The sequence below is a fragment of the Trachurus japonicus genome, chromosome 21, assembly GCF_045865225.1.
Source record: "Trachurus japonicus isolate A0001 chromosome 21, Traja_1.0".
Taxonomy (NCBI): domain Eukaryota; kingdom Metazoa; phylum Chordata; class Actinopteri; order Carangiformes; family Carangidae; genus Trachurus; species Trachurus japonicus.
In genome coordinates this window covers 36,363,048-36,377,921 of record NC_140927.1, presented here as the reverse complement: position 1 = coordinate 36,377,921, position 14,874 = coordinate 36,363,048, and the positions used below count along the sequence as shown (strand labels likewise).

Below are 14,874 nucleotides of genomic sequence, written 5' to 3'. Positions count from 1 at the left end.
TGTTGTGTTTCATATGAATTGATGTTATCAGGAGAAGACACAGTGAAGCTGCAGCGACTAAATGACTGATGTAGAACAGCAACACTGCAAAAACTCAAAATCTTTCCAAGAATATTTGACTTATTTCTTGTCAAAATGTCTCATTTCTAGTCAAAACTAAACTCTTTCCACTTAAAATAAGACTCATCATCACATAAAAATCCACTTGAAATAAAATAATAATTTTCACTTGAAATAAATAGAAAAATCTGCCAGTGAAAGCAAGTTTTTTGTGCTTGTAATAATATGTAATATTTAAAGTTGAAAATTTGCTTGAAAAAAGTAAAAAGTGTCTAAAAACAAGTTACTTTTTAAATGTGATGAGTCTTATGTAAAGTATAATTCGATTTATTTTGACTAGAAATGACATTTTGACTAGAAATAAGACAAATATTCTTGGTAAGATTTTGAATTTTTGCAGTGTAATAGACGACTTGAAGTCAAAGAGCAGAAGTAACTGTTCTTCTCTCTCACACCCTCCCCCCTACAGACCGTCCAACTCCTCCAGTCGGCCCGGTCGTGTTCGACGAGGTGCACAGGGAGTACATGGTGATCTCCTGGAAGCCTCCTCTGGATAGTGGCGGTGTGGACGTGTCCAACTACATCATCGAGATGAGAGACACCAACAGAGACCTCTGGACCACAGTGACATCAGCCACAACCAAGACCACATGCAAGGTGGGTCCAGATACACTGCAAAAACTTTCCAAGAATATTTGTCTAATTTCTAGTCAAAACTAACCTCTTTTCACTTAAAATAAGATTCATCACCTAACAATGAACTTGTTTTTAGATCATTTTCACTTGTTTCAAACTAATTTTCACTTAAAAAAAGTAGAAAAATCTGCCAGTGAAAGCAAGTTTTTTCTACTTATTTCAAGTGAAAATCTGCTTGAAAGAAGTAAAAAGTGTCTAAAAACAAGCTACTTTTAATGTGATGAGTCTTATTTGAAGTAGAATGAGATTTGTTTTGTCTAGAAATAAGACAAATAATCTTGGTAAGATGTAGAGTTTTTGCAGTGTAGTTTGGATGAGTTTAGTTTGAGTTCAGTCAGCTGTTGCTGCGTCAGATCTTCAGAAGTGTTTTGTTGGAGAAAGTTGTCAGCTTATTTGTTTCCTCCCAGATCCCCAAGCTGACCGAAGGCAGAGAGTACATCATGAGAATCTCTGCTGAGAACATGTATGGCATCAGCGACCCACTGGAGTCTGAGGAAATGAGAGCCAAGGATCTCTTCAGTACGCTCTACTCACACATTCAAACACATCTACTCATTTGACTACATATTTCGTAACACTTTACTTGAATAGGTATTCATCAGATTGACATAACAGCTGTCATAAACATCAATGAATACTTATGACAGCTGTGGTTAAGTGTCATTCGGTAAGTTATGTCACTTTTGATGCAAAGTTGACATTATTTGAGATGTTTTTGTTCTGACAACTTGACATAAAGACAATTTGTTTTATTTGTTTTATTTGTTAGGATCCCCATTAGCTGCGCTCTAGAACGCCGCTAGTCTTCCTGGGGTCCATTTAAACTGTCATAGCAGACCTAATTGCCAAACTTTAAAAATTATGTCAAGTTGTCAGAACAAAAACATCTCAAATAATGTCAACTTTGCATCAAAAGTGACATAACTTACCGAATGACACTTAACCACAGCTGTTATAAGTATTCATTGATGTTTATGACAGCTGTTATGTCATGGTTATGACAGTGTTATGTCAATCTTATGAATACCTATTCAAGTAAAGTGTTACCAAATATTTCCTGTACTTAACAGAGGTGGATTCTGAAAGGGTTTAGATAACCAGGTTTTCCCCTTCTGCAGGAGTCCCCGAGGCCCCTGAGATGCCCACAGTCAGGGAGGTGTACGGCACCAACGCCCTGGTGCTGTGGAACCGCCCTCGTGACGGTGGGAAGCCCATCACCAACTACATCCTGGAGAAGAAGGAGCCCACGGCCAAGAGGTGGTCCAGAGTCACCAGAGACCCGCTGTACCCGGCCACTCAGTACCGAGTCCAGGACCTCGTGGAGGGCTGCCAGTACGAGTTCAGGGTGATGGCTGAGAACGAGCTGGGAACCGGAGACCCCAGTGAACCCTCCAAACCCATTCTTGCAAAAGATCCTATTGGTCAGTATAACAAAGTTTCATTTTCATTATCATTATTACTATTACTATCATTATATTATATCATTCAGCAGTTTGTTTCCAAATGACCAGGAAATTAAATTCACATGAAGTATTAATATTTTATTTTACTATTTGTACCTTTTACTCCGTTTTATCAGGCAAAAATAAAAGGTATCAGATGGATGGGATGAGATGGGGTATTTGATAATGTAGACTAGATTCAAAATGAAGTATTAGCATAGCTTTGTAATTTCACTGAAAATGCACAGGTTGCAGTAGAAGATGCTGTACAACTGACGTTATAATTTATTGTTTTTATTGGGGTCAAATATAATGATAAATATGATCTGTGACTGTCTTTATCACTCAGGTCACCAGATTAAATTTCAGAGTGGCCAAGTAACTGACTATAGTCTCGATACTCTATCCTCACAGTGCGGCCCAGCCCCCCAGTCACCCCTGAGGCCTATGACAAGACCAAGGACACCGTCAGCCTGAAGTGGCAGATGCCTCGCCACGACGGCAAAGGCCGAATCTTTGGCTACATCGTTGAGTACCAGAAGCCCGGCGCTGTGGAGTGGACTCAGGCCAACGAGACTCCAGAGCAGTGCCCTGACCTCCATTACGTGGTGACGGGCCTGACTGATGGACAAGAGTACACCTTCAGGATCTTCACTGTCAACGCTGCCGGCAGATCTGACCCGTCCTACGTCAAACAGAACATCAAAGTCCACGACAGACTGGGTAATGACTTGTACTTCTACTGTTTTTAAATGGATAGATAGATAGATAGATAGATAGATAGATAGATAGATAGATAGATAGATAGATAGATAGATAGATAGATAGATAGATAGATAGATAGATAGATAGATAGATAGACAGTTCAGTTCAGTTCAGTTTATTCGATTAGCATTTCATCTCCCCCCCTTCTCAACAGATGGAATTTACTTAATATACACAAATACATAATACAATGAGGAGTGCTAATCGAAAAGGTGTAGGCTGAAGCTCATGCTTATTATGCCTACCCTTTTCACCAAAACGAATGAGAAAAGAGATAAAGAGAGAGAAAAAACAAAACAAAAAAACAATCGAACCAAAAACAGATAGATAGATAGATAGATAGATAGATAGATAGATAGATAGATAGATAGATAGATAGATAGATAGATAGATAGATAGATAGATAGACAGATAGACAGATAGACAGATAGATAGATGGTGTTTGGCTTTAATAATCTGCTCAGTGTGGTAATCTGGTCCCATGTGTGTCCACAGAGGCACCAGAGCTTTTGCTGGACGCCAACATGGCACGTGACCACCTGGCAATGTTGGGCACTGACATCACCTTGAGTGCCACGATTAAGGGTGTGCCCACACCCACCGTTAGCTGGAAGAAGAACGATGGAGACGTTCCTTCTCACTGCACCGTTGCCGTCACTGCCGCCGGCACCAAAGTCTTCATTCCTAAGTGTGTTCGTGCAGACTCAGGCAACTTCACCCTCACTGTGGAGAACACTGCTGGAAAGAAATCTGCCACTGTTGCTGTGCTTGTGCTGAGTAAGTAAAATGTCCACCAACTCAAACAATAGTTTGTTTGCCTCACCTCTGAGAAGAATATATCAGAATTTACAACCCTACAATAACCCTACAATACTGTGAATTTTACTCATCCACTTTTGTTTCCACCAGATAAGCCTTCTCCCCCCAGAGACTTGGCGGTCTCTGAGATCACCAGCGAGTCTGCCTACCTCACATGGAAGGCTCCTGAAGACAATGGTGGTGCTGTCATCTCTCACTACATTGTGCAGAAGAAGGACGTGGCTGCAGAGCAGTGGGTTCCTGTCTCTGCAAGCAATAAGAAGCTGAGTCTGATGGCCATGTACCTGATGGAAGGAATCCAGTACCTGTTCAGGGTGGCTGCTGAGAACCAGTTTGGCAGAAGTGACTTTGTGATGACCAAGACACCCATCAAGGCCATTGATCCCCTCTGTGAGTAAAACGCATTCTCACCTCATGGGAGTGTTTCTACTCAAATGCAAATACTGGGAGTCGTTTAAATGACACATTATCAATTGTTCCTCATTATCCAGTGCTAATTGATTATTAATGATTCCTTCTTGATGCTATCAGATCCTCCTGGCCCACCCAAGAACCTGCACCACACCGATGCAGACAAGACAGAGGTGTGGTTGGCATGGGAGTGGCCTGACCGCACTGGTGGAAGTGAAATCACCGGCTTCATTGTGGAGCACCAAGAGGAGGGCCAGACTGACTGGGTCACCTTCAAGACTGTGAGCAATAACCACGCCCACGTCACCGGCCTGGTGGAAGGCAAGACTTACCGCTTTAGAGTGAAGTCACAGAACGCCATTGGTGTGAGCCGTCCTGACACCAGCGTTCCCATCACCTGCCAGGAGAAGACATGTAAGACACATTCTTGGTTCTTGTGGAGTTGTTTATTGCCAGTGGTGCTTCTGTCACTCTAATATTGTTGCTCTTTTTGTCTTTCAGTGCCACCAGCTATTGAAGTTGATGTTAAGCTTATTGAAGGTCTTGTTGTCAAAGCTGGCAGCACTATTATCCTTCCTGCAAAGATGACAGGCATTCCCATTCCCACTGCCAAGTGGATGACAGATGGCAATGAGATTGCATCAGAAGGCCGTTATCACATTGAGTCTGCTGGATCCTCAACCACTCTCAGTATCCCTGAGTGCAAGAGAGGAGACACTGGGGAGTACATCCTCACTGTGTCTAACCCTTCAGGCAGCAAGACTGTCGCCCTGCATGTCACAGTACTGGATCTTCCAGGTCCACCCATCGGACCTGTCAATATCTTGGAGGTGACCCCAGATTACATGATGATCCAGTGGAGAGCACCCAAGGATGATGGAGGCACGCCCATCACAAACTATGTTGTTGAAAAGAAGGATGTGAAGAAACCATGGGAGCCCTGGTCTGTCGTTAGCTCCAGTGGCACCAGCACCAAGGCCAAAGTGTCCAGGCTGGAAAAGGGTCGTGAATACATTGTTCGTATCCGTGCAGAGAATAAGATTGGTATTGGTGCTGGACTTGAGAGTCCTCCCACTGTTGCCAAGAACATGTTCAATCCTCCTGGTCCCCCCGGCCTGCCTCAATGTTCTGATATCACAGAGAATGCCGTGACAGTGCAGTGGGAGCTGCCTGAATATGATGGCGGAAGCCCCATCAGTGGCTATGTGGTTGAACGCAGAGAAATGACAGGGAAGTGGATCCGTGTCAACAAAACTCCTGTGTTGGACCTCAGATACAGAGTCTCAGGCCTGTTTGAAGGGAACACCTACGAGTTCAGAGTGTTTGCTGAGAACATTGCTGGTGTCAGTGAGCCTTCTCCCACCTCCGACGCCGTCAAAGCCACACGTGCCATCACCAAACCTGGACCCCCTGGCAATCCAAAACTGAAGGACTGGAGTAAATCCTATGCTGACATTTGCTGGACAAAACCCACAAGAGATGGAGGCAGTCCTATTCTTGGCTATGTGGTTGAGATTCAGAAGACAGGAAGTGCCCAGTGGGACAGAATTAACAAGGACCTCATCAAGATTTGCGCTCACAGAGTGCAAGGCCTCATTGAAGGAATGGAGTACAAAATTCGCATCAGGGCCACCAACAAAGTTGGAGACAGTGAACCCAGAGAGCTGCCACAGACCATCTTGGCGAAGGACATCTTGGTGCCTCCTGAAGTTGTTGTTGATGTGTCCTGCCGTGACTCTCTAACAGTCCGAGCAGGTCAGATCATCAGTTTGATCACTAGGGTGAAAGGCAGACCAGATCCAGAGATCACATGGACCAAGGATGCCAGAGCCTTGTCCCGGGACAAACGCACTGAAATGAACAACAACTACCCGATGTGTGAACTGGTAATTAACGAGGCAGTCAGGTCAGACTATGGCAAATATGCAATTGTTGCCAAGAACAGTAGTGGACAGGCACAGGCCACAATAATTGTCAATGTTCTGGACACACCGGGACCTTGTCAGAACCTGAAAGTGGCTTACGTCACAAAGAACTCTTGCATGGTGTCTTGGGAGAACCCAGAGGACAATGGAGGTACTGAGATCACCCAGTACGTTATTGAGTGCCGTCAGCCCAGCCAGAGAGGTTGGACAGTCGTCTCCAATGACTGCACAAAGCGTCTAATAAAGGCTCCTCTTACCGAGGGTTGTGAGTACTTCTTCCGGGTCAGTGCTGAGAACAAGATTGGTGCTGGTCCATCCACTGAGACCAAGACACCTGTGCTGGCAGTTGATCCCATTGAGAAGCCTGGTGAACCCATTGATTTCCACATATCTGAGATTGGTAAAACCTTCTGCTTCCTTAAATGGAAGAAGCCAGATTATGATGGTGGTAGTCGTAACCTGGGTTATCACGTTGAGAAGAAACCAAAGGAGGCAGAGGAGTGGGAGAGGCTACATAAGGGTGCCATCAAGGAGACCCACTTCATGGCTGATAGGTGCATCGAAAACCAGATCTATCAGTTTAGAGTTCAAACCAAGAATGAGGGAGGCGAGAGCAACTGGGTGACCACAGGGGAAGTCCTGGTTAAGGAACTGCTCGTGCAGCCTGAGATCAAGATCAAACTGGATGGAACCCTTGTTGTCAAGGCAGGAGACTCCATTCCTATCGAGGCAATGGTAAAGGGCAAACCCCAGCCTGACATCAAATGGACCAAGGATGAAAGTACAGAGGAGATCAGGAAAGGCCCCAGGCTTCAGATTGAATCTGGTACTGACTTCTCCAAGCTGCTGATTACCGGAGCCAGGCGCACTGATACTGGCAAATATGTTATCACTGCCACAAATGGTGCTGGAACGTGCTCTGCTCATGCCAAGGTCAACGTTATGGACAGACCTGGCCCCATCAGGGATCTCAAGATCTCCGACATCACCACGGACAGGTGCCATCTGACCTGGGAAATCCCAGAGGATGATGGTGGCTGTGAAATCTACAACTACATCATTGAAAAATGTGATACCAAGAGGGGAGTCTGGTCAGTACACTCCAATGCTGTCATCACCAACAAGGCTAAAGTAACCCGCCTTATTGAAGGCAATGAGTATATCTTCAGAGTTCGTGCTGAGAATAAGATGGGTCCTGGTCCTGCTGTCCAGAGTGGATCTATTGTTGCAGGTACCCAGTTCAACGTACCTGATGCTCCTGAAGCACCAGAAGTCACCAAGATTTCCAAGGAGGAGATGACTGTGCAGTGGTCAGAGCCTGAGAGAGATGGAGGCAAGCCAATCACAGGTTATCTTTTGGAGAAGAGGGAGGAGCATGCCGTTAGATGGTCTCCTGTCATCAAAGATCCAGTCCCTACCACTCGTTTCACAGTTACTGGACTTTTGCCTCTTCATGACTACCAGTACAGAGTCAAAGCTGTCAATGAAATCGGAATTGGCAATCCAAGCAAGGCATCACGTGCCATCACTGCCAAAGACACAGTCGGTATGTAACATATAATAATGTTTACATTGCAGGTAGTAACTGCTCTTTTTGCACATTTCTAATTTTAATTATTGATACATATTTTTATACATATTTATTTATTATAATTAACACACTTGATACTGTAGCTGCTACAGAATATTGCTGCTAAACAAAGTTTAATAGATGGAAGTCATGTTATTTTGCTAAAGAGAAAATCTAGGGCCTGATGTTCACAAACCTTTCTTCTTACAGAGCCCCCCGCACCTCCTACTAACTTGAAGGTCGTGGACAGCACCAAATCCACTGTCACCCTGGGCTGGACCAAGCCTGTATCTGATGGTGGAGCTCCACTCATCGGCTACGTTGTGGAGATGAGAGTGCAGGGATCTGCTAAGAAAGGAGATGATGGTTGGAAGAGGTGCAATGTTGCAGCTCAGCTGATCGTGTGTGAGTTCACTGTCTCAAGTCTCGACGAGAACCTTGTGTATGAATTCAGAGTGTCTGCTCAGAATCAGGTGGGCATGAGCCTGCCCTGCAACCTGGACAGTGCTGTGATCCCGAGGGAGATTCTAGGTGAGGAAAAACAATAAATTGCTTTTGTGGTATCTGAGGTTAACCTGTTATGTCTGTGATGATGCCGTCCTGTGTAACACCTATCAACACTGAAAGGTGACCTGTATTTGTGACATCAAGCTGAAACTTGCACCATTTCTTCCAACAGAGGCACCAGAGATTGACTTGGATGCTAACCTGAAACAGGGACTGACAGTGAGAGCCGGCTGTCCCATCAGGCTTTGTGCTACCATCAGAGGCCGACCACCTCCCAAGGTAACTTGGAGGAGGATGGGAATCGACAATGTCGTCAGGAAGGGAAAAGTTGACATTATCGACACCATGACTTTCCTGGTCATCCCTGACAGCACACGCAATGACTCTGGCAAATACTGCCTGACTGTGCAGAGCACTGCTGGAGAGAAGGCTGTGTTTGTCAATGTCCAGGTTCTTGGTAAGTCATAGTTAATAATAACAATCAAATAATCAAATCAAAATACAAGTACCACATCTTAATGTCAAGCCTTGTTTTATTGACAGATACTCCTGGACCTGTTATGAATCTGGAAGCTACAGACATCAAACAGACATCAGCTATGCTCTCCTGGACTCCTCCAGATATCAATGGTGGCAAAGAAGTCACTCATTACATTGTTGAGAAGCGTGAGATTGATCGCAAGACTTGGGCAACCGTCAAGACTGACGTAGACAAGGACAAGGTTCCCTTCAAAGTGACTGGTCTGATTTCAGGAACTGAATACTACTTCAGAGTCATGGCTGTCAATGAATATGGTCCTGGAGTTCCCACAGTAACACCTACTTCTTATGTGGCCTCTGATCCTGTCAGTACGTATCATCTTATAATTACGCAGTGTGACACCACAGTTAAAGTTGTCTGTTTTCTTTTTAATCAGTCATCAGAAACACTTGATCACACATGTCCGGTTCCCTTTTTTTCAGGTAAGCCAGATCCCTGTCCAAAGATTGAGGTTCTTGAGATTACCAAGAACAGTGCCGCAATCGGCTGGGTGAAGCCTATGAGGGATGGTGGTGCCAAGATTGATGGTTATGTGATTGAATATATAGAGGTCAAACCTCCTCCAGAGCCTCCTGCACCTGTGGAGGTTTGTCACGTGATCAACAAAATTCTAACAAAATGCTCTACATCAGTTCTTATCATTGAGTCAGCTCGAAGTATGAATCATTTATCTGCAATATTCAACTCTCTACAGGTTGCAGAAGGAGAGGAAGCTCCACCTCCACCACCTCCACCTCCACCGGTAGAGGAGGAAGAGGAGGAAGAGCCTGAAAAGGAGTTGTGGAATGCTTACACCACAGTAAAAGGTTTGACAATCAGCATCAGTGGCCTGAAGGAGGGCAAAAGGTACAAGTTCAGAGTGGCTGCCAAGAACGTCATGGGCATGAGCTTATTCACTGAGACGAGGGAGCCAATCGAGATCAAGGAACAAATGTGTAAGCTGTCATGCTACATTAATGTGTCAAATCAATTATGTTATATTTTCTAGTTCTTTTATTTTTTTAGTATCTTACAATCATCACTCAACTGCTGTGAAGTTTTGATATAATACATTCTAATGATAAGAGTATGGTGTTTTAATATTGAGTTATGGCACTAAAGATGATCACTTTGTAATCACAAGGCTGGGTCTCAGTTTACATGAGTAGCTGCTCACACTCTTCTCTCCTTACTTGCAGTGGAACCAAAGATTGTTATGCCAGAGACAGTAAGTGCCAGAGCCGGAGCTAAGCTAAGAGTGGAAGCACTGGTTTCTGGGAAACCCGCCCCCACCTGCAAGTGGATGCGAGGCGAAGACGCAGTAGTCCCATCCAGTCGTTTGGCTGTGCACCAGTCTGGCAATATGTGTGTCCTTATCATCAAAGATGTGTCAAGGACTGACACTGGAGAGTACAGCCTCGTTGCTGAGAATAGCTCTGCAAAGGTGGTCCAAGCCCTGAAGATCGTCATCAGAGGTCTTTATTCCCACACTTACATGCAAGTTATTTACATTACATGATTCGGCAGTGGAGAAAGTAACTCAACTGACTTTTCAATTTCTTTTCAGACATCCCTGGTCCTCCTGAGGGCCCTGTGGTAATCAGTGACATTGACTCTGACGCCTGCTCCCTGTCTTGGAACAAACCACTGGAGGATGGAGGCAGCAACATAACCAATTATGTGGTGGAGAAATGTGATGTGACTAGAGGTGACTGGGTAACGGCTGTTTCTTCCTGCCCAAAGACCGGTTGCAGGCTTGGAAAGCTCATTCCTGGGAAGGAGTATGTATTCCGCATCCGAGCTGAGAACCGCTATGGTGTGTCAGATCCCATTCAATCTGACAGGATGGTTGCCAAGTTCCCGTTTGGTAAGTTTTAACTAAAACATGTCCCCAGTGCAGACCTTGATGAGCAATAGATGCAAAATGATGCAAGGCTTGAATTATCATTCCAGAGTGCTCATTGTTCTCTTCTGTTGCCACCAGATGTTCCTAGTGAGCCCCTCAATTGCCGCATTAATAAGACCAACAAGGACTGTATGTTTGTGGCCTGGGATACACCTGAGACAGATGGTGGTAGCCCCATCACAGGTTACTACATTGAGCGTAAGGAGAGGAACAGCCTGCTGTGGGTGAAGGCCAATGACACAGTTGTCCGCACCACTGAGTACCCTTGCGCTGGCCTAATCGAGGGCCTGGAATACACTTTTAGAGTCTCTGCCATAAACCGTGCAGGCCAGGGTAAACCAAGCAAGAAGACCGACTTTGTCACCGCCAGAACACCTATTGGTACGTTTGTTGCCAGCAATTATAGCATTTCTTTTGTTCATTTAGCCTTGTTTCATTACTTCTACTTATTTATCTATGTGTGTTACAGACACTCCAGGTAAACCTGAGATCCTGGATGTCACAAGGAACTCTGTCACTTTGGTTTGGACCCGTCCCAAGAATGACGGTGGAAGCAAGATCATTGGCTACTATGTTGAGTCCATGCGAGTGCCAGGAGACATTTGGATACGCTGCAACACCAGCAGCCAGAATTGTCCAAGGGAGGAGTACACAGTTACTGGCCTGGAGAGAGACCTGCAGTACCAGTTCAGAGTCATCGCTAAAACTGCTGTCAACATAAGCAAACCTTCAGAACCCACAGACCCAGTTTTGGTCTGTGCTGAGAATGGTGAGAGTTTCACTTAAGTCTCTTACAGCAAAATCACTGTGATAGCAGTTTTAATGTGTCTAACTTTGACTGCCAAAACATTTTGAAATGTGAGAGTATCTCACAGAGTCTAACACTCATTTATCTCATCCTCATTCAACTCAGTTCCTCCAAGAGTGGAGATCAATGCCAAGATGGAGAAGGGTATAAGGGTGAAGGCTGGAGCCACAGTACTCCTGGAGGCTGAGGTATTTGGTAAGCCCATGCCCAAGGTGACTTGGAAGAAAGGCGACGATAGCCTAAAGTCAGGTGAAGGCCAGGTCATCAGCCATCAGAGACACCACTTCCAGTTAGAGATGACAGGAGTCACCAAGGATCACACAGGGACCTACACCATCCTGGCCGAGAATGCCAGTGGCTCCAAGACTGCAGAGATCAATGTCAACATCCTGGGTGAGGATTTCAATGTGTCTTTTGGAAAAGCTACCAGATTTTAAACAATTTATTTGCTGTTTTCACATATCTGCTTAACCCATCAACATGTGCTTAATTTGTTGATGCACCATTAATGTTTATGTCTTTAGATGTACCTGGCCCTCCTGCAAGTGTCAAATTCCTTGAGGTATTTGCCACCAATATCAAGCTGTCTTGGGAGCCTCCTCTGAAGGACGGTGGTTCCCCCGTCACCAGTTATACTGTTGACAAGCGTGAGACCAGCAGAGCTAATTGGGCCCAGGTTTGCGGCAAGTTTAAGGGTGAAGTCCTTGAGTTCAATGTGGAGAGGCTGATCGAAGGAAGAGAGTACCAGTTCCGAATCCGTGCCGAAAACAACTGGGGAGTTGGAGATAACCTTATCACAAACCCTGTCATCGCCAAAAACCCTTTCAGTGAGTCAGCATTCTGCCATGTAGGATAGACATACATTAGACAAATAGGTGCTCAAACCTATTCACTGCAACATGATATATTCTGTTCATAACTACAGTGAAGTGAATGAGAAAGTGTATTTTATATTTTCAACATCCTCACTAAAACGGTATCTCTTGTGTCACTTACAGCTGTCCCTGGCCCTTGTGAGGCCCCAGTGATTACAAATGTGACCAAAGACCAGATGACAGTGAGCTGGAAGGAGCCTTCTGATGATGGAAAGTCCACAATCCTTGGCTACATGCTGGAAAAGAAAGTGGCAAAGGAAATGAACTGGACCAAGCTAAACAGAAAGCCTCTGACAGAAAGGACCCTTGATGTTACAGGCCTCACAGAGGGAACTGAGTACGAGTTCAGAGTCACAGCCGTCAATGCTGCAGGGCTTGGCAAACCAAGCGAGCCCTCTGCTGGCACCTATGCACAGAATCCCATCAGTGAGTCCAATAACTTCTGAAAACTTGACTGCAGTTATTTTATTATATGTTATAGTACACAAACACGCACATTACGGAAACACATCATATAACCTGGATTAATGTGCTCTTTCCCAGCTCCTCCTGGACCAGTTGTGGATCCTCATGTGACAGACACCACTCACAGCACCATCAGCCTCACCTGGACTGCCCCTGCCAACAATGGTGGAAGCCCCATCATTGGATACTTGGTTGAGTGCAAGAGGACTGACACGGCAGACTGGATCCGCTGCAATGTCCCCAGGAACCTACAGGAGACCAACTATGTCATACAGAACCTCATTGACAAGTCCGAGTACCAGTGCCGCATCACTGCCGTCAACAAGGTCGGCTTCAGCGAGCCAGTTGAAGTACCTGGCAAACATGTTGCAAAGAACATCACTGGTGTGTATTTGATCACAATCTGCATTTATTTGTATTCTGAAGGACAGTGTAAATGAAATATGATATGACTGACATCACAAGGTGTGATGATACAATCCTGAAATAGTGTTAGTGCGAGTTTTAAAGCCCTAATTTACTAACCGTAAGATTATACCTTATGTGTTTGTGTAGTTCCCCCTGAGGCAGAGCTGAGTGCAGAGCTGAAGGAGGTCGTGGAGCTGCGTGCCGGCAACGTCCTGAGAATGCGTGCCACCATCAAGGGCCGTCCCACTCCCAGGATCATCTGGGCAAAGATGAACACCAACATCAAGGACCGTCAAGGCATTGTCATCAAATCCACCAACACTGACACCATGGTAATGGTAGAGAATGTCAACAGATATGATGCTGGCAAATACATTCTGAACCTGGAGAGCCCGGCTGGCATGAAGATGTACACCATCGTTGTGAAAGTTTTTGGTGAGTAAAGGGTTTTTAGAGGGCTGTGGTTCATATTTGAAGAGGTTCTGTGAATGAGTGAGTTGTTGTATCTCTCTAGACACCCCTGGACCACCGGTCAACCTGGTTGTGAAGGAAACCTCCAAAGACAATGCTTCCATCTACTGGGATACTCCTCTGATTGATGGTGGCCACGAAATCACCCACTATGTTGTGGAGAAGCGTGATACTGAGAGGAAGGCCTGGTCCATTGTCTCCAACAACTGCGCAAAGACAGCATTCAAAATCCCTGACCTGAATCCTGGACGGTCCTACTGCTTCAGAGTGTCAGCAGTCAATGAGCTTGGTATTGGAGAGGCCTGCGAGACAGCCGATTCAGTCAGAGCATCAGGTGGGTGTGATAAAAACAGACTGAGTGTTTGGCCTTATTATTTGTTGCTTTTGTGATATTTTAGATTCACTGCATTCATGATTGCCATTTGCAGAGGAGCCTGGGCCTGTCATGGACTTCAAGACCCTGTTGGTTACCAAGGACTCTTGCACACTAACCTGGAAGAAACCACTCACCGATGGAGGCAGTCGTATCATTTGCTACGTGCTAGAGGTTCTCAATGGTGAGGACAAATACAAGGAGCTAATGAGGTCCAAGAACATGCAGTACAGCGCTAAAGACCTAGTGGAGGGCAGAGAGTACAACTACAGAGTCAAGGCTGTGAATGATACAGGAGAGAGCGCTGCCAAGGAGCTCACAGTGGTAGCCAAGGACCAGATCAGTAAGTGTCCATATTTATTCAAATACGGTTTTAGTGCTCAAGTTCACAGACAATTAAATAATTGTACCTCCCCTTTGTAGTTCATCCAACTTGTGACTTGAGGGAGCTGCCCGACATGTGCTACATTGCCAAGGAGGGCAGCACTGTCCGTCTGAAGATCCCTATCATTGGCAAACCTACACCCAAGGTCTCTTGGAAGAAGGGCGATGAAGAAGACCTGACAGATACTGGCCGAGTGTGTGCTGAGTCCTCTGCAGTAAACACCACCCTCCTGATAAGAGACTGCCAGAGAAGTGATGCGTCCAAATACACCATCACCTTAAGGAACAGTGCTGGAAGCAAAGAGTCCACCATCTTCATCAGGTACAAATCAATTTGTACCAGAGCATTTCATTTCAGAAAGTGTAATACAAAATTGAGATATTTTTCTCAATCACAACATATTTGTTTCAGTCACATTCATGTATCAAATAAGCAACAAAGATAAAAACTGTTTTATTTCCTCTGTCT

At 45.1% G+C, this 14,874-nt stretch overlaps 1 protein-coding gene across 1 annotated transcript in view; it reads left to right on the top strand.

Moving 5' to 3' along the window:
* Nucleotides 1-14,874, top strand: part of ttn.1 (titin, tandem duplicate 1) — a 151,539-nt gene that overhangs the window by 89,735 nt on the left and 46,930 nt on the right. Inside the window, exons 85-109 of the mRNA XM_085764669.1 lie at nt 530-717; nt 1,164-1,275; nt 1,875-2,177; nt 2,613-2,921; nt 3,459-3,740; nt 3,873-4,172; nt 4,314-4,607; nt 4,695-7,664; nt 7,899-8,219; nt 8,368-8,652; nt 8,739-9,044; nt 9,159-9,322; nt 9,431-9,671; nt 9,915-10,190; nt 10,283-10,582; nt 10,700-11,002; nt 11,091-11,390; nt 11,535-11,822; nt 11,954-12,256; nt 12,428-12,730; nt 12,848-13,153; nt 13,325-13,612; nt 13,692-13,982; nt 14,077-14,364; nt 14,445-14,727. Coding sequence (XP_085620795.1) covers nt 530-717; nt 1,164-1,275; nt 1,875-2,177; nt 2,613-2,921; nt 3,459-3,740; nt 3,873-4,172; nt 4,314-4,607; nt 4,695-7,664; nt 7,899-8,219; nt 8,368-8,652; nt 8,739-9,044; nt 9,159-9,322; nt 9,431-9,671; nt 9,915-10,190; nt 10,283-10,582; nt 10,700-11,002; nt 11,091-11,390; nt 11,535-11,822; nt 11,954-12,256; nt 12,428-12,730; nt 12,848-13,153; nt 13,325-13,612; nt 13,692-13,982; nt 14,077-14,364; nt 14,445-14,727 — 9,604 coding nt within the window. The remainder of the gene's footprint in view (nt 1-529; nt 718-1,163; nt 1,276-1,874; nt 2,178-2,612; nt 2,922-3,458; nt 3,741-3,872; nt 4,173-4,313; nt 4,608-4,694; nt 7,665-7,898; nt 8,220-8,367; nt 8,653-8,738; nt 9,045-9,158; nt 9,323-9,430; nt 9,672-9,914; nt 10,191-10,282; nt 10,583-10,699; nt 11,003-11,090; nt 11,391-11,534; nt 11,823-11,953; nt 12,257-12,427; nt 12,731-12,847; nt 13,154-13,324; nt 13,613-13,691; nt 13,983-14,076; nt 14,365-14,444; nt 14,728-14,874) is intronic.